Source organism: Carassius carassius, chromosome 49, assembly GCF_963082965.1.
Source record: "Carassius carassius chromosome 49, fCarCar2.1, whole genome shotgun sequence".
In the NCBI taxonomy this organism is placed as follows: Eukaryota; Metazoa; Chordata; class Actinopteri; order Cypriniformes; family Cyprinidae; genus Carassius; species Carassius carassius.
In genome coordinates, this window is record NC_081803.1 from 9,192,507 (window position 1) to 9,217,713 (window position 25,207).

At 36.9% G+C, this 25,207-nt stretch overlaps 3 protein-coding genes across 5 annotated transcripts in view; 2 read left to right on the forward strand and 1 right to left on the reverse strand.

Moving 5' to 3' along the window:
- cadm2a (cell adhesion molecule 2a) overlaps positions 1–25,207 on the reverse strand; it is a 470,143-nt gene that overhangs the window by 104,011 nt on the left and 340,925 nt on the right. The gene's annotated exons all lie outside the window — the stretch shown is intronic.
- LOC132132313 (C-type lectin domain family 12 member B-like) lies at positions 1,518–6,677 on the forward strand. The gene is made up of 7 exons (XM_059544701.1): positions 1,518–2,010; positions 2,115–2,387; positions 2,576–2,703; positions 2,807–2,913; positions 3,010–3,093; positions 6,282–6,386; positions 6,557–6,677. The coding sequence occupies exons 1-7, from the start codon at positions 1,833–1,835 to the stop codon at positions 6,675–6,677; spliced, it is 996 nt and encodes a 331-aa protein (XP_059400684.1). The 5' UTR covers positions 1,518–1,832.
- LOC132132305 (C-type lectin domain family 4 member C-like) overlaps positions 8,345–25,207 on the forward strand; it is a 52,841-nt gene continuing 35,978 nt past the window's right edge. Inside the window, exon 1 of the mRNA XM_059544694.1 lies at positions 8,345–8,447. Coding sequence (XP_059400677.1) covers positions 8,420–8,447 — 28 coding nt within the window. The 5' untranslated portion in view covers positions 8,345–8,419. The remainder of the gene's footprint in view (positions 8,448–25,207) is intronic.

Below are 25,207 nucleotides of genomic sequence, written 5' to 3' on the forward strand. Positions count from 1 at the left end.
CCTTCATGCCTGACTTCTTGTCAACCCAGACAAAGACCTGATACACGCTCCAGGGTAGCAGCCAATCAAACTGTTGGAAAAATAAGCAGAGGCCATTTTAAATGTCCTCTCTATACAGACAACGTAATGTATAATTCAGAATATATAAGCTCTGAGAATCAACATATTTGTTGCTTTTTTGTACTGAATGGTGTAATGGTGAACAAATATAGCAGCACAGAAAACCTCTTAAGATCATTTTGCCCATCAGTAATATGTACGGGAACAGAGTCTGTTATTTATGCTGTTAATAGTGCTAAAATCAACTTCCTCTAGTTTGTGGCTTGTACAGAAAAGAGAAAACTGCACTTCCGATAACTTTGTACAGTATGTCCCTAACATAACGTTAACAGGACTTCATACTTTTTGAAGCCTTACACTTATAACATCCTGCAAACTGCTTACTGCAAACTGCATCAGATATAAGGTAATACTGTGAAATATTACAATTTGTTTGTAAGAAACAACATTACTTTACTTTCTAAAAGAATGCACCTGTAAAAATAAAAATAAATACAGGAAAATATTTTGATAAAGACAAATTAAGAGATTAATTTTCAAATTATTATTAATATCTCACACATACAGTACATGCTGAATAATGGGGGAAAACAAATAATACATTAAGAATGTATGCTTTAAACAGCCCCAAATCTTAGTTATATATACCTTGTTTAGTGACATTCAGAAATGTTTTAATAATAAATAAATACATGCATACATACTTACTGATTAAAAATACCATTATGCACTGTTTCTCCTTAAAAAACATATGACCCATATGAACCCAATGACTGAAGCAAAGTGTGCATTTTTTAGGAGGATTACCTTTAACGAATGGGAAGTTTAGAACAATGCTTTTCAGTGACATGCTAATTGTTGGGCCTGTCTTTTACATAATAGACCACAAAATGACTTCTGTCATGTCACTTTAGTTGCTCTGACAATTAAATCCTCAGGTGGGAGAAATTGCATGGAGAGACGAAGAGAAAGTAAATGACAGAGAGGAGGGAAAAGTTGTCTGACAGTTTAACAACATAATAGTTTTAGCTGGTTTGCCTGCTGAGATTGGCTTTTTTTGAAGTCACAGAACAAAGCAGCCACGATGAAGCATCTTGACAGCTGGTAGTTAGAACCATTCTCTAATATAGAAGAACGTCTGACTCTGTGCGTTCAATATCTGTTTGATTTAAATGAACCCTTGAGTCACAAGCAATTGGATAAAAGAGAAATTAAGAGCATTTGCTTGCCCAAAAATATAATTTGAGTTCATCTGTCTTCTGTGCTCGATCATCTGACAATAGAATGAGAAGTTGTGAAGTTTGCAAAGTATTTTTTTCCCCACATGCTGAGAGATATCCTGAGAGAGAAAAAAAGTGTTTTATTCTTTCATGCCATCTCTCCTCACAACAATATCATTTCTGAATTTATATTTCAGAATTCTCATGAGTCCTCAAGAACTTGCTAAATTCCAAGAGTGATACTAATGTTAAACACGGAAAAATCAATTTGATATTTGATATTAAAGGCTGTTGCAGAGTTACACATTAAATATCACTCATTTAAGTTCACCAATCCCATCTCAGAAGATTTTGACATTTGTGTCAACTTCCTGCATATTGCAAGTTCCTTTTTGTGTAAATACATGAACCATTACCACAAACACACAGATGCATCAGGAGTGCAACGGAATTTCACTTAGGAAACAGTATTAGTTAGGTAGATAGGACTTATAGCTTTGTTTAATACTTCTCATTTACGCTTCAAAATAGCCATCAATACTTGCATGGATAATGTCTGGGCATTTTAATGAAGGTATGGATACAGGTTCGATAATGGACTCAGAAGACAGAATAGAGAAGGAGGTTGATATCTATGTGAGTGCTGAGGCTGTAAGAGATATGAAACATAAGAAAGACAAAGATGATTTTGACAACAAAACACTGAAAATCCAAACAACTCAACACACAGGTAACTGAGATTAAATTGCAAAAACATTTACTCATTAAAGCTGGTGTAAATTGGATAGAGAAATTGAGAATAAAATACAATAACATAATGTCTGTCATTTTTAGGAAGTGATTCAGTGAGGAAGAGAAGCTCCAGAGCAGCTGTAGTGTGTTTGGTGCTGCTGTGTGTTCTTCTGCTGACTGCAGTCATAGTGCTGTGTGTCACACTCGCTCAAGAGAGACAACAGTTCATAACCAAGAATGAAAACCTGACCAATGAGAGAAAGCAGCTAATACTCAAGATCACAAACCTGACCAATGAGAGAGAGCAGCTAATACTCAAGAACACAAACCTGACCAATGAGAGAGAACAACTAAGAAGTGAACTTCATTTCTGTGGTAAAGATTATTTAGCCTATGTATTTATTTGCTATACATCAGACATTTTTAAAGCATGACGGAGTTGGGTTGTGGTCGCAGTAACTTTCAGTGTACATAATGTATGAGTATACTCTCTGTTAGACGTTACAGACAGATGAGTGTAAATGGGGATACCAAACTAACAGCTGAACTGGTTCTGTTAACAGTTAATTGGACTTGCTATCAATCCAGTTTTTACTACATGTCCAAAGAGAAGAAGAACTGGACTGAGAGCAGAAGATACTGTACAGAGAGAGGAGCAGATCTGATCATCATAAACAACAGAGAGGAAAAAGTGAGTGAGAGATTGTGTTTACAGTGTTTAGCAGATCAATGTGAGATGGTCAGATGAAATGTGTATTTAATGATATAAATGTGCAACCTTTTTATCTGCTCAGGATTTCATTCACAACATGTCTGGTAATGCTGTATTTTATATTGGCCTGACTGACAGTGAAGCGGAGGGCAGATGGAAATGGGTAGACAACAGCACACTGAACTCTAGGTGAGAAATTACTGAATTAAACTAATTATTCTCACAGTCAGTATCATATCACACAGAAAACAGCACTGAACATCAAATTCTGATCTGTAGTGTCAGCTTCTGGGCATCAGGAGAGCCAAATGGAGGACAAGTCGGTGTAGAAGAGGACTGTGTTGTGACTGTAGCTGTGCCACAGCCAGGGTGGGATAATTTACTAGGCTGGCTTGATGTTGCATGTGATAAAACTTATCAATGGATCTGTGAGAAGAGGATTTCACAGTTCATTCTGCCATAGGAACACAATTTAAAACAGTGTTTCTCAACCTTGCTCCTGGAGGACACCCACTGCTGCATATTTGGAATGTCTCCTTTTGTCCCATTTCAAGGCCATAATACATAATGTGCTAAATGAGATTCCAGAAGTGTGTTTAATTCAACCAGATATGCCTTGTCAGTGAACATCAGAGTCTTTAAATTTATGAGTGAGATTTCAGTCTTCATTAATTATTTGTACATTATTCAGTTATAGATAACCAGTCACTGTGAAACACTCCAGTACCTACAACAAGTTTAAATAAAACAAAGGGGTTAAACAGGAGTTAACACAGCAGCATTTTTATTAATTCATCCCAGGTTTTGGTTTGTATTCATTTTTCTTAAACAAAAATAGTATGTGAGACAAGTACTGTATGCTAGATGTGTTACAATGCAAAAGTCTGCACACTCGACCAAAAATCATACGCAAGATAAAAGAAACAAGGCAAACATTTTGGTCAATTGTTTGGTCACATAGTTACAATGCAAGCATCATGATGATAGTTAAGATAAAACAAATCTGATCTTAAAAAAAAATCAATGAATTTTTATTTATTTACATAAGTGTATTATGACTTTGAACCTAAACTCTTTTAATATGTGTGGCTCAGACCTTGTCTCTGACGATGTTGCAGGATGTTCTGAATACATGCATTTTGTCAAGTAAAATTCAACTTAATAAACATTAAAGTTCACCTAAAAATGGAAATTCTGAATGGACCACTTTCAAGGTTTTTTTTTTTTGAAAAAGAGAAAATTTGCTAGGAGATATTTTGACACCGTTTCTGTTTTATTTTTATTATACGTTATTGTGGTATTCTTTATAATTAAATTAAACTAAGTATAATATAAAACATCTTTGTTTTCATTGCACACATCTACTCATTATTCAAAAATTATTATTTTTTTTTATAAATAATCAAGACTACGACAGAACACAAAATGAATTATTTTGTATTATTAATTACTCAATGCTTAATTATACTTGGTGTTAGTTTCTCAAGTGTTCACATCTTCATTCACACATTCTTTACATGAGTCTTATCAGAAGTTGCTCTCTTGCTGACATACCTGATGATTTTGAAGTATCAGCATGCAAAAAAAAATAAAATTGATAAATAATAATAATAATAATAATAATAATTATAATAATAATAATAATAGTAATAAATAATAATAATTATAATACTAATAAAACTGAAAGCACAAACCATTCTTTCAGTTTATGTTTTAATGCTAAATATAATAATAAAACTGTAAGTATTATGACCCGCTGCATGGTGTCCAACATAAGAACCAACAATTAGACGGGTTCTTGTAATTTATTTATTGGTCATTTGGTTTATTGGCTGGTTGAAAATAATGGTGAATATTCTGTTTTTCTGTAGGTGTGCTAAGCCATTCTGTAAAAGAAGTATCTAATGTAAACTTAGATCGTGGCCTATATATGAACTGTTTATGATCAGAAACTGAACATGTTGTTATATTACATACTATGATTACACACAAGAACACACTGGGGTGCAAGTATCTGCCACTATTTACACACTATTTACACTATTTTGAAAATAGTAAATAATGCTTACAGTAATTGCAAATAGCCTTCAAAACTGTAGCTGCACTTAATAAATTTAGATGTAACCCTCAATCTTTTCAGATCAAACCTCAAAATTTCAAAAGACTTTTCACAATTTACTTTAATACAACATCAAAAACATGCTTCATATTAGTGTTGTCACGATACTAGAATTTCTAACTTCGATACGATACCTTGAATCGATATTCGATGCCATTTTCGATACCACAGAGAAAAAAACTGCCACAATATTAAGGGGTTATTTTTTTATTTAAAGCTAAATAAGTGCACTTGTTCAAAAGCCTCTCAGATTGCATTACATTCATAAACCAATAAAGTGCAAGTAAAAATAAAAAGTGCAATCTTTTGTATTTCCAAGTAAAATCAAATCACAATGTCAACAAAAGATACTTAAACTTCAAGCAAAAACAAAATCTGTGCAATCTTATGCATCAAGTATCAAATTAGTAAACAAAATAATTAAATGAAATCTGTTGCTGCAGTTTTATGCAAATTTTCTCTACAGAGGTGAGTGAGATTGACACCCATTATGTATCCTACAGTTGTTTTGCAACTTTTTTGAGCTAGGAACACCAGCATGTCAATGTGCTCCTCTGTAAGTCGTGCCCTTCTTGCACTGCAAATGAGCCCTGATGTACTAAATACACACTCTGAAGCTGAACTTGAAGCAGAGATACACAGATACTTCTTAGCAAACTGGGCAAGGTGAGGTAAAGTTGTCTCATGTGTCCTCCACCATGTGAGTGGGTCCTCTCCTGCACTGATTTCAGGCATCTTTTCATATACTGAAAACTCATTTTTGAGTTCTGTTTCTGCACCCTTATCTTCTCTGGATGATGAACCCTCTCCATGTTCACTCTTTTTTTCCCCCTGTATGTTTGCTAACAGACTCTTCAGATCTGATTTAGTTTTTTTTTGCTGGTTGCTGCTTGTCATCTGGAGATGATGTTTGCTGACTTTGGCCCCTTGCTTTTAGCAAATCGACACTGATCATAAGATTCTGTTTAACCTCCTCTCTTAAGGTTACAAAACTGTCCTTGAACCTTGGGTCAAGAAATGTGGCAGTGTTTAATATCAGCTGCAGATGTGTGTTCTCATATCTCTGTCTGAGATCTTCTCTGATGTTGTCTTTAAGTTGACGTTTTAGGTTGCTGTCACCTTCCTCAACTGTCAAAGTAGAGAAGATCTTCCAACTCAGAGGCAGGACTGCAGAGAGAGTGGTGTGTTTTTCACCACTAAGGGCATCCGTGAAAGAGCTGACGGGGCTCAATACCTCTTTTACAGTCTCAAGAACTGTAATATCTGAATCTTTTGGCATGAGGTGCCATTTCTTCCGATCATCAGCTAGAACTGAACAGACAGCTTGCTGCTGTTCTAGAAATCTCTCCACCATCTCATAAGCTGAGTCTTAGCGTGTGGGCTCATCATGGATCATTTTGTGTTCAGGCAGTTGCAAATCCTTTAGTTTTTTCTTCAGCTGTCGCAACATCTTTGGTGACCTGCTGAAGGCAGACACTGTCTTTCTCAACCTCGACAGTGATCCAGACACACGGTCTATATCCAGGCCCTTGTTAATGGCAAGGTGCAAGTTATGCCCAAAGCAAAGGACCCATGTGAAGTCTTGCTGAAATACTTTCTTGTTTGCTGAAGCATTATCAGTAGTGATACCAGCCATGTATGACATGTCCAGCTTCCATGCTTCTTGTATCATCTCTTCCAATGCTTCCCTCAAGCATTCTGCTGTGTGCTCAGTGTTGAGCCCAACACAGCCCAAACTCCAGCTCTGCATGTCCCAGGTTTCAGTGACAAATTGCAGAGTTACTGCCATGAACGTGGAAGTGGCTCTGCTTGTCCACAGATCAGTGGTGCATGAAAAAAGGTTTTCCTTCCAAGATGGTTCATGACTATTTCTTTTGTTTCGTTATATAGGGCTGGGATATATAGGGCATTAACTTAGGTTAATGGTAATAGACATTTGTTAACATGAATAAGCAATGAAAAATACTTACAAAACATTTGTTAATCAAAGTTAAAAGTTGATTTAAACTAACAATCACTAATACATGTACTAATTAAAATCCAAAGTTCTATTTGTTAATATTTTTTCATTGGACCAGAGCTAACATGATCCGTTATATTTTTATTACCTAATACCTACTGTTATCAAAGATTAAAATATACTGTAACAAATGCATTGCTCATTGGTCATAAAAGCTGGTTAATACATTAACGTTATTTGATGAACAGATTTAAATGCAAACGTGCGTGCATCACACGCGAAAACAGTGCTCACTGGATCGACATGAAGTCATCAAGTCACCTTTATTTATATAGTGCTTTTAACAATACAGATTGTGTCAAAGCTCTTAACAGTATCAAATTGGAGGATAGAGTGTCAGTAATGTATAATAATAATACCAACCTCGAGAAATTCTTTACAGATCCGGGTGTCGTCTCTCAAGTGCTTTGCTATATTAGTGGTGTTAGCGCCTTTTGTTAGCACTGTTCTGTAGCATCTCTTGCATATTGGCTTGCTTGTGTCCTTCGGCTTTCCATGTTCATTTGCCTCATATGCAAAATATTTCCAGAAAGCACTCCTGCTGTGTTCCTTATCAACCAAAGCCGGTCGCGAGGGTGCTGCACTGGCCATCTTTCCATTCACTTCACTTTTGCTAACCAGAGCGAATGAGACCAGTGCGAGTGCGCGTGCGGTGGTTGTCAACGTGCCTTTGGAGAGAAGTGAAAGCGCGCCTAGTATCGATACTTCGAGAAATTAGTATTGGTACAGTTCAGATATTTCAGTATCGATATTTATCGAAATATCGATATTTTTGACAATACTACTTCATATTCAGCTATCAATGCTAATTAAATATTCATTTCTTTGTATGATTTTAAACCATATAAACTAGAAAGAATGTAATAAATTACTGCCTAAAAATATTTTAATCAGTATTTAGACTTTTTTTTAAGTATAAACATCTAAACATCCTTTAAAAAGTATTAACAAAACTGTGTAAAATATACCAGAAAAAAGTGTTTTGATTGAATTTAATTTAATTGAAACTACAGAAACCAAAATATGTTTAAGATTTGACAATCCTCAACAGTTACTTATAGTAGTTCTGTTAAAAAAGTTTACCTTCTTGAAAATCATCAAATAACTCACACTTCTTGAAAAACATGTAAATGTAGCCACTGCTTAAACTGTAAACTGATCACCGCTCTAGACTGCTGATGTAGCAGCAGAATTCCAGCAGCACCCACTGTCAAAATGTACAAGCCCCTGATGAATTGAAACATACAAACAATAAATATGTCTTTATAGTGCATTTAAATCCCATTACAATAAACTAAATCCAAACTGTAGAAAAGGGGAAACAAATCCGGTGTACTTCTGCAAAGAGTTGTGCATAAATACTGGCCAGAAACACAGATGATGAGAACACCACAGTCCACTCCAGGAGAGACACTAGTGTTACTTCGACACCAAAACTGTCTGAAAGTGTAAAAGAAAATCTATGAATAACTTGGAAAATGTACAGAGAAGATGGGAAAAGCACTGATAATCTCTATGAAAATGATGTTATAAGAAGTAAAATAGGAAATGACTCAATGCAAGAAAACTCATCTGAACTCACAGGTACTGATATTCGTAATTCACAGAAGAGAATTTTACAGTTCATTCTGCCATAGGAACATCACACACCTCTCTGACACAAGTTCAACAGTCAAAACCTTTGTAATAGTTTATAATTGTTTCTCAACCTTGTTCCTGGAAGAAGCCCACAACTGCACATTTTAAATGTCTCCTTTTGTCAGACTCCCATAATGGGAGTCCCATTTAACAACACTTTTACTAATATTACTAATCAAACTCCTCTAATATGTGTGTTTAAGACTTTTCTGTGATGATGTTAAAGGAGTCATGACCCACAATTTTCACTTTTCCACGAGAATCAATGTATGTTATGATTGCCTAACGATTATACACTGGCCGGGAAGCCGATATTTAAATGTGAAGCGTTTGTTTACCTCAGGGTTTGTAAAATAGCCCACGTGCACGCGCACTCAAATACGAGATTTTGATTTCTTCCTTGTCTTGACGTCAAGACGGGGCAGGATATACCATATATGGACACCGCAGCAGGAAGCTCGCCCTTCCCCTCTCCCCCTCATATTCAGTCGAGAAAGACGCTGGAACTAGTGCACACGTGAGTTGCTCTGTGGTTGACTGCCAGAATCAACATGTAAATGTGTTTTCTACCAAGAACGGACCTAGCTATCAGAGACCAGTGGATTAAATTCATTTTTAATGACGCGGTTCCTTCAACCCTTCCACTGGTTTATCGTTACGTGTTTGTGCTAAACATTGTACGCCGAAATCCTTCACAAATTTGGGGCAATATCAGGCGAAGTTGGCATCGAATCTCTGGAAAAGCGCATTACAACAAAATTGCCGGCAATTGAAATGGTAAGACTGTGTTTTTATTGCTGGACTGTGTGTAACAAACAGCATCTAACTGCTAATGCGGCTATTGTATGCTATTGCGTCTGTCACTAGACAAATAAGCGAAAGACTTGAGGTGAAGTAATTGTTTATGTTCCCTGTAAACGGACTGCAAAAATGGACTTTTGACTGCATTATAATGATTTCTTAATTCAGAATATGATCAAGATTGCGTAGGTTGATGTGTTCGGGGAATTTGCCAGTTAATAGTAACATTTAAAGCCCCTTAAAAGTACGAAATGACTCGGAAAAAGGATCGAACAAGAGAGTCAGACACACTATCGTTCAATGAACGCGTCCAGGCACAACTCTGGTGGGAGTATTAGCATCGAGGTATGGGGAATGGCTGCTAACATACTTTGCACAAAACAAATGACTGAGATCATCATGAATTCGGTTATTGTTTATTTATTGCCTAACGCTTATGAGGCGCCGTCTAGTTTGTGTGTGTGCTCACGTCTTATATTTGTGTGTGTGTGCTGTGCTCACGTCTCATATGAGTAACTTTATGTGCGTGGATAGTTCATATACATGTATGTGTGACTAGTACTTAGTATATATGCAAGCGTATTTCATATGTGTGCTTGAATGAAGTTTGATTTAAGCCCTAAACGGCGCCTCATACTTATACACTGGCCGGGAAGGCGGTCGCGTTCATTCACAACTTGCGCCATGATGTCAGTTTGTAATGATATGCTAAAGCGTTACCTGCGTTGTCAACCCCCCCCCCCCTTCCTGCAACCAATCAACGCGCCCCTCATTTGCATTATTATAATGACCGTCCACGACAGCCAAAATATCGCATCAGATCTCGCGAGACAATAATGCCTTCAGAAATAAGGGTCTGAGGAGCTCTGTGCTTATTTTTTTCCCACTTTTCTTTTTTAGAAGGGCCTGAAAGACTATAATACAGCAGTAGGTATCCAAGGTAATACGACGTTATGACTCCTTTAAAGAATGTTCTGAATGAATGCATTTTATCATAAATGAATTTAAACATAAAGACAGTGAATGACTGTGTCTTAATACATGCATTTAAATCACATTAAAAAAAAAATTAAATCCACACTGTAGAGAAGGGCGAACAAATCCAGTGTACTTCTGCACTGTGTTGAAGTTCCCTTCTGCATAAATCCTGGCCACACAAACACAAATGATGAGAACAAAACAGTCCACTCCAGGAGAGACACTGTCATGTATCCACTCTCTGTCATTTCTCCTGCTTGCCACCAGAAGCCTCCATCAACTTTTTTCATACTGAACTCCATTTTCCATAATTCTATACGTAGGATCTGATTACAGACTCACCTGTTTCCCATCAAGAAGACTATTTAAGTCACAACCTCACATACATGCATTGAGAAATACTGTTTTCAATAGCTACAATTCTAACTTCTTTCCTTGTCTGTGTGTTTTGCCTTGCAATGCTTGTGTCTGGACCTTGGACTGTTTTCTTTGTATTTATGATCGTTTGCTGCCTGCCCTTATTGATGACGTTTTGTTATTCTTTGACCCTTCCTGTGTTTACTGCGCTCTTTTATAATAAAACCTGCAAATGGCTCTCCAACTCCATTGTCACTCTCCCAATATAACAAAATCAAGGGTTAGTTTGACACCAAAACAATGAAAGTATAAAAGGAAATCTAGAAAAAAACTTGGAAAGTTTTCAATGGATCTGTGAGAAGAGGATTTCATGGATCATACTGCCATAAGAACATCACACACCTTTCTGACAAAAGTTCAGCAATGTAAAACTTTTGTAATAATTCGACCAGAAATGTCTTGCCAATTTACAATTTACATCAAGAGAGTTCTCTGCAATATAAATGAGATTCCAGTCTTCAGTTATTATTTGTACATTAGTACACAGTTTAAATGTTATTTTTAATGAGATGAACAAAATATAGCCTACTTTGTGATAAACAAACACTTATGTAAAAAAAGAAATAACCCAACAACATAAAATCACAATTATAACCAGTAGACATCAGCAGAGGAGCACTTATTAGCTTATTTTAATCATTCATTTCTACATTTTCTCTATATTTTGAAATTATAAAATCACTACTATAAAATATCAAATCATAAAGAAATCAAATTATGTCAGAATTTTACACTTTTATTTTTTGCTCCTGGCACCACAATCTGTAGAACTTAGTGGCACTGTCTGGTGCCATTGCTCTCAAATGTTAGTCTGGAGCCCTGTGTAGAGACACACTTCGAATGAGAGAGATATTTCGCCCTATGAAATGAACAAGACCGCAGCAGCACAAGCACACTCTCCAATAAGCAACCTAGAGCAGTGTTACTCGTTGCGCAGCTCGCCAAGCTTTACTTTTGTGGCTCCCATGGCAGTAAATAATACAATGATCATGCAGTCGATACAGATATTTCATAAAAACATTAAAAACAAATAGGGCTATACAGTAACATAACCCATTAAACAACTCACGGCAGTTCTACACCAGACACGAGTGGCGCGATCCAACAAAAGACAAATTAACCCAATGATGTTGTCTACATTGGATAGGGTGTGATGCGACACGCATGAATGTAGGTTTAGGGGGGGACGCTAGGTACTAGTCCCTATCAACATTTTGAGATGACAAATTTGTCCCCACCAATATTAAGCAAGCTCCTTTGAACTGCTATTTGGATCTTTGCATTGCTATTTGTATCGATTCTAACAGCCAGGTCGATGTAGAGCCCTGCACGGGCCTCAAATCTAGGCCCGAGCCTGGCCCTGGCCCGAGACGCTCAGGCCCTAGCCCGACCCGTGTCCGACAGCTCAGTCCGACACGAGCCCGTGTTTTTATTTATTTATTTATTTTATTACACAGCAGAAGCCTGCCCTATTTGCAACAATTAAAAAGGGTTAAGTTTTGTGTTATGTTTCTTTTCATTTCTTTATCAAGGTAATTTAGAAAAATGTTTGGAGCATTTTTTTAAATTAAGATTTACGTTAATCAGCCGAGCCGACAGCGAGTAGCCTAAAACATATTTAATCAATTAAGCCTCTCAAATTAACGCTAATACTTTACTTGGCTACAATAAAATCCATAGATATAAAACACTTCAAGCATATCACACAGACAGTAAGTTTAATATATGTTTATTTATTAAACCACAGTGAGTAAAATAAAATAAAAATTGAAATACTGAGGCAGACTCGCAAAAGCGCTCGCAAACGAAATGAGAAATAGCCTACAATCTAAACAAATTAAATTAATTAAAAACAAACTTGCAGGTTATCTTACCTCAAAAATGCACCACTTAACATGTCCATTCTTTTTTCCATTAGTTTCCAACAGTTAAACGAAAATAAAGTCCAGTCAAATTAAAAGTTAGAACAGTCTCTTACAGAGCATCGTGGAGAAAAAGAATAGCATCCAGAGTGGAAGGTTTTAACCCAGTCCTCCTCTCTTCTATCACTCTTCCCGCTGCGCTGAAGACACGTTCGCTTCTGCTGGCGGGACACTAAACACAGAGCGAGCCAGTCTTGACAGTTGCGGCAGCAGGGTCTCGTGCTGTTTCCACCATAGCAGCACATCTCGTCCATCACCTTCCATGTTGTGATTGAGGCGCATGTATTGCTGTACTTCATCGTCGTCATCCTCGTCCTGCTCTACAATGTTTTCAAACTCCGCCAGCGCTCTCTTCTTTCCTGCGTGTCCCGCAACAACAGGTGCAGACACAGAAATGCTCGCCGCTGCATGAATCATCATTTTATAATTATTAGTTGGACAACTAGGCTATGATTAATACATTAATTTAGAGGCCTATAATAGCTATTACAATAATTGGATATAAGTGAAGTATAATCGTGGGTCGCGCTGACGGAAAAGCGTGCGTGCGTGCGTGAGACTGTCGTGTCAGTATGTCAGTATAATTATAACGGGTTGAATTATCAGATTATGAAAGTTATGAGGTTATGAAATGTCTATGTTTGTTTTTCTATCGTCGACGTGAACTTCTCTCTTTTTTTTTTATTAATGTCTAAAAATATAAATAGAAGGATAACCCAAAAAAGGCCCGAGGCCCGGCCCGCATGTGAGCTATAACGTGAAAATTGGCCCGAAGCCCGGCCCTAGGGGCATAAATAAGTCGGGGCCCGTCGGGCTCGGGCTGAAATGCAGGGCTCTAGGTCGATGACAGTACAAGAAACGCCGTAATTTGATTGGCGGCGGGGTATCTGACAGGCTACACGCGAGGGGCAGGGACTACTTTTGTGCTTGCACTAGCAGCGAGCGGGTGGTGTGTGTGTGTGTGTATGTGTGTGCACACGCACGCATGTTGACGACGCTGATGGTAAATTACCAGGGCTGTCTCTCTGCCACATACAAAGGCCAGAGTAAAAACATTTTAATATTCAGTTTTTTTGCCCCTTTTTGTACTTTGTAGATGCCACCCAGGAAGAAGAAAGGGGACATAAGAAGCTTTTTCATAAAGCAGAGTCAGAGTGTAAGTAGGCAAAATAACTAGATAGCCACACAAATAAACTAGCAGTAGTGACTGACCAGTCACCAATCAATGTTATATAGTTCAACAATGATAAAATGTTAGAATATGATCTGTATTTTACTCTAATGTTGATCTAGTTTACTGCTATTCTCATACAGACAAACTAACTAACACATAGATTAACATACATTTCAACACATTAATCCACAAAACCATGTCCCCTTCATATTTAAAAATGGCTCTGAAACATAAACATGATGTGTTGAATGCATACTATGATACGTGTGTATTTTATTCATTAGTTGTGAAGATGTCATAGAGCATGTTGAGGAAGAAGTTGCTGGACCTTCAGGGCTTCAGGTGAGGTCTTTATGAACTATGAATTATTAAATCATGCATGTTAAAAGTTTAAAAAAACCATATCCCCTTCATATTTTAATTGCTCTTTTATTTGGTTTTTATATTTATTTTTTGAGAGTGCATTTTTGAGATTATACAGTCAATACAAGCTTTAGTTGGGGTTGATGTGTATGGGGGTGTAGCAAACCTACGCCCATGGCGACACGATCCCCATCAGAAAACTGATTCCTCGTTCTATTTATGACAAAATGTTCTGACACTACATTCAAATGATTTTCAACTGTAGTGTGGTGTCATCAAGTTTAGACAGACTTTTAGCGCAGCGGGACGCGGCACAACAACTCTCGTGTCCTGTGTAGACACAGTTAGATAGTTTCTGCTCTATTTACAAATAATTTATATATATAAAAACCCCTAAACCAGCGGCATTACAATATGTAAACATATACTAGAAAATATATTTACACTTGCTCTGTCCTACGTCCATGACACTGACTTACTGCGGAGTTGGCAGTTTTAATCTTAACAGCTCTTAACACCGAGTGTGCACTTGGATGGTTAGATGCATGATGGGCTAGTATAAAAAACATAATAAGAATAATAATACTTAAGCTCTTTCCAGCATTTAAAGGATAATTCACCCAAAAATGAAAATTATGTCATTAATGACAAACCCGTAAGACCTCCGTTCTTCTTCAGAACACAGTTTAAGATATTTTAGATTTAGTCCGAAAGTTTTCTGTCCCTCCATTGAAAACGTACGTATGGTATGCCGTCCATGTCCAGAAAGGTAATAAAAACATCATCAAAGTAGTCCATCTGACATCAGAGGGTCAGTTAGAATTTTTTTAAGCATCGAAAATACATTTTAGTCCAAAAAAAGCAAAAACTACGACTTTATTCATCATTGTCTTCTCTTCCATGTCTGTTGTGAGAGAGTTCAAAACACAGCAGTGTAGTGATATCCTATTCGCAAACGAATCACTTGATGTAACCAGAGCTTCTTGAACCAGTTCACCAAATCGAACTGAATCGTTTGAAACGGTTCTCGTCTCCAATAGGCATTAATCCACAAATGACTTAACCCTTTAGGCGCCAGAGGTTTTTTCCAAAAACGTTCGATTTTGACATCTTAATTTCAAAAGGCTATATCTTAAAAATGATAAAAGATAGAGACTTTCTGTCAATTATAGAAATATTAAGAATGACCCAATGTTTACCCAATGTTCCCCACCTCATTTACATATTATGACATCATATGGTGGTGGCCATCTTGAATTATAGAATTTTCATGAAAAGTCACGTTTAAATGATAAAATGCAGCACTTCTTTCCCCCCAAAATGTCCCTCACCTTCTGTGTGCTATATAGCACAATACTGAATGCTCAGGTAAATTTCAAGTAGTAAACAAACTGTGTAAATCAATACTAATAAATAGTAGAAACACACCGAATGCATGTAGCGGTTGGCCTTTTGCTGTAGAGATTTTCAATTTACTACATACAGCAGGCACTCTGATTCCATGTTCCATGTATGGGGCACATATATATTATTCATATGACACACAAACACAAGTAGACAAGACGTTTTTAGTTCAAAAGCTCTGCCCCGTGTCACATTGCCTCTGCTCCTGCTATGAGCAGCGCGGCCAGATCTGCCTCGCGCGTGCGCTGAGTGTGCACAGCTCGGACTGTCATTGTCATTGCGACTCCCCACCCTCCCTCCACGTTGCCCTCTAACTGTCCTATGAATACTTCGACCTCGTCTAACATACCCAGTGGCATTAGAAAAAGTCTCCACTACAATACTGTCGCCGCGATTGCGGAGAGGCACACGGTCAGAAGACAAAGCTACATGTCTAGCGCGGTAAAAATTCCCTGCCTCGTTCCCCGCAACACTAACACGCCTGCTAATATCGCGATGAACACTTCGACCCCGGCAAACATTGTTCACACCACTGACATTGGGCAGAGGACCATCTACATGGGGCAAAGGATTTACCGTTTGTGCTTGGTGTAGGGCTAGACTTTCACTTTCAGTATCACAGTCATCTTCTGAAGGCAGATATTCCCCTTCGGAATCAGGGTCCATGAATAGAAGTCCCAACACTTCATTGTGGGTTTATTGAAGCTTAATTGATGCCATTAGATAATAATAATAATAATAATAATAATAATAATAACAACAACAACAACAACAACAACAATCTAATGCCATTACTCGCTGACGTTGACAATATTGCGCTGATAAAATGCCTCACTCTCACACTAGCTCCGCTTTTCTTCGCACTGATTCAATGTGCTCTAGCTCGACGATTTTGTATAAAAGCATTACGTTTTTTTGAGTCAGAGATGAAGTATTACATGTCTGCTATCTGGTGCAGGGGAGGTCGCATGAAATTTGACACCCTATTTGACAAAATCGGCCATCTTATTGGGAAGTGATGGGAAGTTCAGTTCTTTTCTGCGAACTGGTTCTTTCAGACAGTTCGATTCAATAAACCAGTTTAAGAAAATGGTTCACCAGTTCTTTTGTGTTCAACGTAATGACATTATTGGCGATGATTGCCCTTGAATCAAGCCTTCGGTTTACCCGCGCTCATAACATTAGCACAGAATCAGTTCAGAAACAATCACCAAAAGAACCAATTCGGTTCAGACGACTCGAGAACGATTCAATCTTTCGTTCGTTATCTGTCATTAATGACATCTGTCATTAATTTGTTTGTTTGCTGCAGCATTATTATTAACTCATCCCAGGTTTTGGTTTGTATTCATTTTTCATGAATAAAAATAGTATGTGAGACAAGTATGTTAGATGTGATTGTTACAATGCAAAATACTGCACACTCCACCAAAAAATAATCTGCAAGATAAAAGAAACAAGGCAAACATTTAGTTCACTTGTTCAGTCACATAGTTACAATGCAAACATTATAATGATAGTTAAGATGAAACACATCTGGTCCTGTATTCACAAAATATCTTAAGATTAAAAGTAGCTCATAACTCGCAGATTTAGGAGAAGATCTTAAAAACAATGGACGTGTCAATCCTACATTTAGGACTCCGAAATTTGTGCTCTAAGAGTATTTCACAAAGCATTTTAGCCCTAAAACTAGCTCCTAAATTTGTGAAAGGTTAGGAGTAGTGAAGAAGACTCCTAAGTCAGTAAGATCAAACAACAAACTATCCTACAGTGGCTGTATCCTACAATCTGCCTCTGAATGTTAAGATTAGGAACATATAATTATAAAGACCTTTAAAAAGGTTTCGCCTTTGGTTCTGGAGGTCATCCCAACTCTAAAATTTCCTTTGAATTTATCCTTGTTTTCATTAACCAGTTGGGAAAAACTAAAAGCCGTATCATGTGTGAGGAATTACGAGCTGAGCAGAGTGCCTTACGAGCACTTTCTGACCTCCCGATCATTTTTAAACATGTCTAAAAAGTTTGTGAGCTATCGGTTTGAATTCGTGACAGGTGTGCGGTTATACGAGCCGATTTATTGATCTATCTGAAGTTGACCAATCACGAACTAGGAAACCACAAAAGAAGAAAGACGAAGACGGCAGCGCCATGGTGAATGTAAACTACTGACCAAGAGGATAAACTTGCTGAACTCTGGCAGGAACAGCGAGCGCTGTTTGATGTTTTGTAGCAGCGTGTACCATGCTTTTTAATTCTCTCTCTCTCTCGCGTAAACACACACACACACACACACACACCAGGGTGACCAGACGTCCCGGTTTCCTGTTGCTGAAAAAGAACCTGTATGTGTAGGAAACAGTCACAGCTCATATCAATATTTTATATGCAGTATGAGAGAGGGAGAGCAGTTATATTAACTTTGTGCGATTGCTTCGGAAATCATCAGGTCGTAAAATCATGTCGTATATCACCTCGCCCGTACGATTTTCAGATAAACTTACTCGTGAAGTGTACGTGGACATTCGATCTTCCGACCATCAGAATTTGCACCGTGTACGCCCGCCTTAATTTTTGTTGGTTTAATTTAAACTATTTTCTACACATTAAATCAATAATTTTGAGTTTTGTGAGAACCACGTGACCACTGAAGTCATCAAGGTTGGGTTTGAGAAATTTTCGATTGAAAATTGATTCCGATTGACTGCAGCTGACACACAGTTCCTCAATATTGGTGAGTAATTATACAAATAAGCTTTAAATTACTGTTACTACAGTTGATAAATATGTAACGTTATAAGATGATTTTGACTAAGTTTAATGGGTGTGTTTTGTCACATGTACATACACCCACGCATCTTTCATTGGGCAGATTGCATAAAGTTACTAACATGCTAGAGTGATCAAAGAAGCATGGATCAATGAAAAATGAAGAGCTTGATATTTTAAAAGCACCATTAGCCACGAAACAGAACTGAAATTGTTAATCGCACAATGGCTTTCTGTGCTCGTGCACCCGATGTGCGCCCACGAGACCCGCGCATCAGCATTGTCCTCTGCCGCTTGAATTAGTAAAATATATAACATTACACAAAATATGTTAAACAATTTCCATCTTAACGAGCTTTAACACAACACACTGACTTATGACTTAAGAGAATGTAAACTTATAAATGCTTGCTTTTGTGAATAGAAACATGCACCATCGTACTACGTACAACGCTACTTCCATCACATTGGGCACACCTGAAAAATAATGAAACTGTTCCTTGTGTTTTTATTGGGTACTCATACAAAACCAATATTCACGGATCATTTTGAATGCACAAAGCAAGAAAACACATGCCTTACGCAGACAAGAGATTGTGGAAAACCAACCTAGTGTTCAAGAACTGCAAGAAAGATGGCCAGCTCTTATTCAACAAGAGGAGGTAAAAGCATTTATTTTAATGAAAAATGTTAAAATGTAAGTGAATAATCCTGAATTTACCATAGTTTTTACCATTGGATTTTATTATGTAGTGTTTTTGAAAATATCTTAGATGCCCTAATTATACCTTTTGTTGTTTAATGCTTTGTGTGTGTATATGTATTTTTACAACTAGTTTTCAATTTAATTTTTTTTTTTTTCAGAAGTCTATTTTCTGTTTCTCTTTCTTACTGATTAATGCCAATTTTTTTCCTCTTTGGACAGACAGAGCTCTCAGCTTCTCCAGGTTATTAGGAGCAAAGGTGGAAAACCGTGTAAAAACTAAAGACACTATTAAAGTTATGGATCAGGTATTGGTTACATGCAAACAAATTTGCTTGTGGCAATCAATTTAGTAGTGTTTTGGTCTAATAAAAAAAAATATCTTGAACATTTTGTAGAGTTTGGACATAGGCATCAGAAGAGAGTGCCTGCTGAAGCACCTGATCACATACCTTGGTGAAGATGCAAGCTGTCTAATCAAAGATAATAACCAGGTAATGCAGACAATGCAAACTACTGAAATTTTCTACAACCATGTTTGCCTTAAAGTGATATTTCACTACCAAATCAACATTTACCCATGTTTTACCCGCCCTCAAGGCATCCCAACTGAATATGGTTATATTTTTGAAGAACAATACAGGCAAAGTTATAATCTTATGTATCATTTTACTTCCAAGCAGTAGAATGGGAGTTAATTGTTGACTTTTTGTAGCTTCAAATAGTGCATCCATCGATCAAAGAACTGCTCGACGCGGCTCTGTGGTCTTAAAGGTCTTCGCAAGCCTTGAGGGTGAGTAAAACATGGGGAAATTTTTATTTGGTAGTGACATATCGCCTGTGTGACTTTTCTTCCACAGAACACAAAATAATATATTTTGAAGGATGTTGTTAAGAGCCCCCCATTCACTTGCATTGTTTTTTTGTTTTGTTTTTTTGTCCATAGAATAATAGTGAATTGGGGTTGTGCTCTTCTGTTTCAAACATTATTCAAAATTCTGCAGAGGACAGTAATTCATATAGGTTTAAAATTACAAGAGGGCGTGTAAATGATGACAGAATTTTGTATGTGAAATACTCCTTTAAAAGGGGTTGGTTCACCCAAAAATGCATTTTGAACACTGTTGAGTAGATTGATAAATGCCTCTGATTGGCTATTGTGGTACTGCACTCAACAAATATGTCTATGATTGTCTACAGTGGTCAACACATGGGAGCGTATGATTTTACAAGTGTTTAAAAGCATTTTCAAAGCCAAAGAGAGTGTAAAAGTATCTCTTCACCCACAAATTGTCATCAATTACTCTACTCTTGAAAGACAGCAGAGACCAGAAAGACAGCATCCCTGAAAGACAGCATAGACCAGGACAACTAGAGCCCCAGATACAGATCCCCTGTAAAGACCTTGTCTCAGAGGAGCACCAGGACAAGACCACAGGAAACAGATGATTCTTCTGCACAATCTGACTTTGCTGCAGCCTGGAATTGAACTACTGGTTTCGTCTGGTCAGAGGAGAACTGGCCCCCCAACTGAGCCTGGTTTCTCCCAAGGTTTTTTTCTCCATTCTGTCACCGATGGAGTTTCGGTTCCTTGCCGCTGTCGCCTCTGGCTTGCTTAGTTGGGGACACTTCATCTACAGCGATTTCGTTGATCTGATTGCAAATAAATGCACAGACACTATTTAACTGAACAGAGATGACATAACTGAATCCATGATGAACTGCCTTTAACTATCATTTTTGCATTATTGACACTGTTTTCCTAATGAATGTTGTTCAGTTGACTCACAACTTTACACGAGATCTTCTAACCGCTAGAAGAAGCTATATATTCAACAAAATCAAAGCATCCACGAACAACTGGCAATTTCAACTTTAATTCATCTCTGGACGTCTTCATGAAACTAAGCAAAGTTTTTTCATTTTTTATTGCCTAGTGCTATTATTTTGGTGAACATGCTTCAGACATTGCTTGTTGTAAAAGGTATTGTTCAGTTACGTTGCGAGGCATGCTATCATATTACCACACCGGTAACTCAGTTAAAGGGTTAGGTCATCAAAAAATCTAAAATATGTCATTAATAACTCACCCTCTAGCGACATTTTGCGACTTTTCAGACGGGGTTTAGCTACTTTCCACTGAAAGAAGTTGGCAACACTGCAGTGGAGCTGTGTGTCGAAACCATGGTCGAAACAAAGTAAGGCAACATACAGGTCCTTCTCAAAAAATTAGCATATTGTGATAAAGTTCATTATTTTCCATAATGTAATGATAAAAATTTAACTTTCATATATTTTAGATTCATTGCACACCAACTGAAATATTTCAGGTCTTTTATTGTTTTAATACTGATGATTTTGGCATACAGCTCATGAAAACCCAAAATTCCTATCTAAAAAAATTAGCATATCATGAAAAGGTTCTCTAAACAAGCTATTAACCTAATCATCTGAATCAACTAATTAACTCTAAACACCTGAAAAAGATTCCTGAGGCTTTTAAAAACTCCCAGCCTGGTTCATTACTCAAAACCGCAATCATGGGTAAGACTGCTGACCATAAGGCCATCATTGACACCCTCAAGCAAGAGGGTAAGACACAGAAAGAACACAACGAGAAGAGATGACCGGACCCTGAGGAAGATTGTGGAGAAGAACCGATTCCAAGGCAAGGCAAGGCAAGTTTATTTATATAGCACATTTCGTACACAATGGTAATTCAAAGTGCTTTACATAAAAGAAAGTAAAATAGTAATGAAGAAAAATAATAACAAGAATAAAACAAGCAATTTTAAAACTTTTAAAATTATTAAAACTGTACTTATTTAAAATGAAATTAAAACAGTAAGAAAATGATATTACATACAATTAAATAAAAAAAAAAACAGTGAAAATATATATTGCAATCAGTTCGGACATTGCACAGTGCTCATTCAATAAATGCACAGCTAAACAGATGAGTTTTAAGTCTAGATTTAAATGTGACCAGTGTTTTAGCACATCTGATCTCTTCTGGAAGCTGATTCAAACTGCGGGCGGCATAGTAACTAAAGGAGGACTCCCCTTGTTTTGTGTGAACCCTTGGTATTTCTAACTGACTCGATCCTAATGATCTGATTGCTCTGTTAGGTTTATATTCAGTGAGCATATCTGCAATATATTTCGGTCCTAGGTCATTTAGTGACTTATATACGAGTAAAAGTACTTTAAAATCAATCCTAAATGTAACTGGAAGCCAGTGTAAGGACCTGAGGACTGGTGTGATATGCTCATATTTTCTGGTTCTAGTCAGAATCCTGGCAGCAGCGTTCTGGATGAGCTGCAGCTGTCTAATGGTCTTTTTTGGAAGGCCGGTGAGGAGCCCATTACAATAGTCCACCCTGCTGGTGATGAAGGCATGAACAAGTTTCTCCAAGTCTTGGCTGGAAACAAAAGATCTAATTCTTGCAATGTTTTTTAAATGATAGTATGCTGATTTAGTTACTGATTTAGCTGATTTATGTTGCATCAGCCTGCGCTCGATAGGCTGTGCAGTTGCCGCAGAACAAGCCAATGAGCGAACAAGCCGTCTTGCCTATGGCTGTGTACTGCTGCAAATGCGCTTTACAAAAATACAAAATAAAGGATAATTTTTTGCTTCAGTATTTCGTGAAAAGAGACTTTTCCCGTAGCGTCTTAGCTAAGACGCAGTACTCGTTCGCTCTTCTAGAGAGAACCGAGGTTACGTTTAGTAACCGAGTACGTTTTAAAGCTCAACAGTTTCTTAACCTTGTTCATAGTCAACCCTATATCGCACATTCTAAATATCTCCTTTGTCAGACACCCATTTTATGTCATGCCAGTTGCATAAACTGCTTAGACTAGTCTTAGAATTTAACCATCTTTGTTTTTGTTGCAAGACTGTTCATAACTCTTTCTAAATCATTTACATAAAACGAAGATCAGTCTAATTTTGAATGCAAAAAGACTGATTACCACTAGGTTAATTGTTAGTTAGTCAAATAAGTTCTTAAGACACAGTCTAAAAAATAGTGAGTATTTATGAAACAGCCTCTGAAGCTTCTTCTAATGAGCTAATAAGTGGTGTCAGGTGTTTCGTTAGAGAAATGTTTTTTTTTTTTTTTTTATGAACCAGAAATGTCTTTTGAGTATTCTGTGATATAAGTGAAATTGACTTATGAAATTCTTAATTATAATTTGTACATTATTAATTTTTATGTCACCAGTCACTGCGTATCACTCCAGTACTTCAAATGCTGCTTTTCACAGCATGGTACCGCACGGCTTGCTTTTTTCTTTTTTTTTTTTTTTTTCAGTACCAGTAGAGTATCAGTAGACAGTTGAGGTGACACAACTATAATGTCATGTCTGTAATCTCACCCAATTTAAAGTGGTTCTAAACTGCAGTGGAAACACAAACTGAGCCGAGCCGAACCAGGCCTAGCTGTACCATGCAGTGGAAAGGTGCAAAAAGAAGACTTCCATATTTTGTCATTTGTCAATTAAACATTAAACAGTCATTGCATAAGACATGTGCATTACACTGACTGGTTCACCAGTTGTATGTATCATATTTTATGTTCACCTGTGAACACACATGTCTTTAGCAAGCATTTAGCTAAACTTAAAAGCCACCCTTTACTCAAACCTTGTTACATTAACTAAAAGTCCAATGCCAGTAAAGATACTAAATGATTAGTAATCATTTATAAACATTTACAAATGATGAATAGTCTCAACTTTAGATTGGCTACTGTAGAAACACGAACAAATGATTAATAAATGATTAGAAAAGATGTATGAATAGAGGAAATTCAGGTCTTTCGGTACACTTTTTGCAATTGAGATGATTGCTCATAAAGGTATTAATGATTAGTAAACATTTATAAACATTTGAAAATGATGAATAATTTCCACTTTAGACCGGGTACTGCAAAAACATGAACAAATAATTACCATATTTTACGCACTATAAGGCACACCTAAGAGCATTAAACTTTCTCAAAAATCGGCCGTGCACCTGATAATCCGGTGCGCCTTTTGTGTGTACTGAGTTCCATAATCTGTAAAAATGTTGTTGTGCGACTTTGGTAAGCGCTCCGGTTGATTGACTGTCGGACCATTTCCAGCTGACACAGGGACGTTATACGATCACTACGTACAGTACACTGGCAGAGATAAACCATGATGAGAGGGAACCTGGCATGTTTGATGGCGTAAGCTGTTCAAAAGCTGTTGCCCAGCTGTTCAATACAGATAAAGAAGATGAGGACTTTGATGGATTTGTGGGAGAAGATTGATTAAAAAAATTATGTGAGTGTATTGTTAAATAGTAGAATAAAGTTTAACTAAACACACTGTTTTGCTTCTGTTACGTTTTTTTTTTTTGTAGACCGTAATTGAGACTGCGCCTTATAATCCGGTGCAGAAAATATGGTAATAGATTATTTGTTAAGATGTGTAAATAGAGGTCTACACATCAAAAAAAGACCAACAAATGAAGATCAAATGAACTGAAAATTTACTGACATTTGTAAGCATTTCAATTTACATGAAATAATCATATGTTTATCATAAGGTAGTGTTAAGTTAATTATTAGTAAACATTTACATGAACATGATCTAATTTCTAGCTATGTGAATATATATTACCTAATGATCTGTTAAACATTATATAATTGTTATTAATGATTTGTAAATTAAAGTTATTATAAAGTGTAACCAATGATTCTCATAATCAGTATCAAATTGAACAGAAAGCAGCACTGAACATCTAATGCTGATCTGTAGTTTCAGCTTCTGGGGTGTTCAAGAACTGTGAAAGAAATATTTTAACCCTTGTACTGCCCTCACAAATCCACACAGTTTAGATTAATGATATAATATAACTCTATAATGATTCCATTAACTAAAAATTAGTTTAGGTATATATAGCTTATATTGTCTGGACAACTCTTGGTGTGTGTGATTTCTTAAATAACATATTTAACTACACCTTCTTAACAAATACAGATGCTTATTATTGGCATAGTAAAACCAGAAGAAGAAAAGGATTGAAAACAGTTCCCTAGTTCACCCCTTAAAACATCGCAGATGGGAGTCTTACTTACTCAAACATGTTCTGAGGGCAGAAAGGAAAATGATTGGTTTACAGATTCAACCAATGAAATTGAAG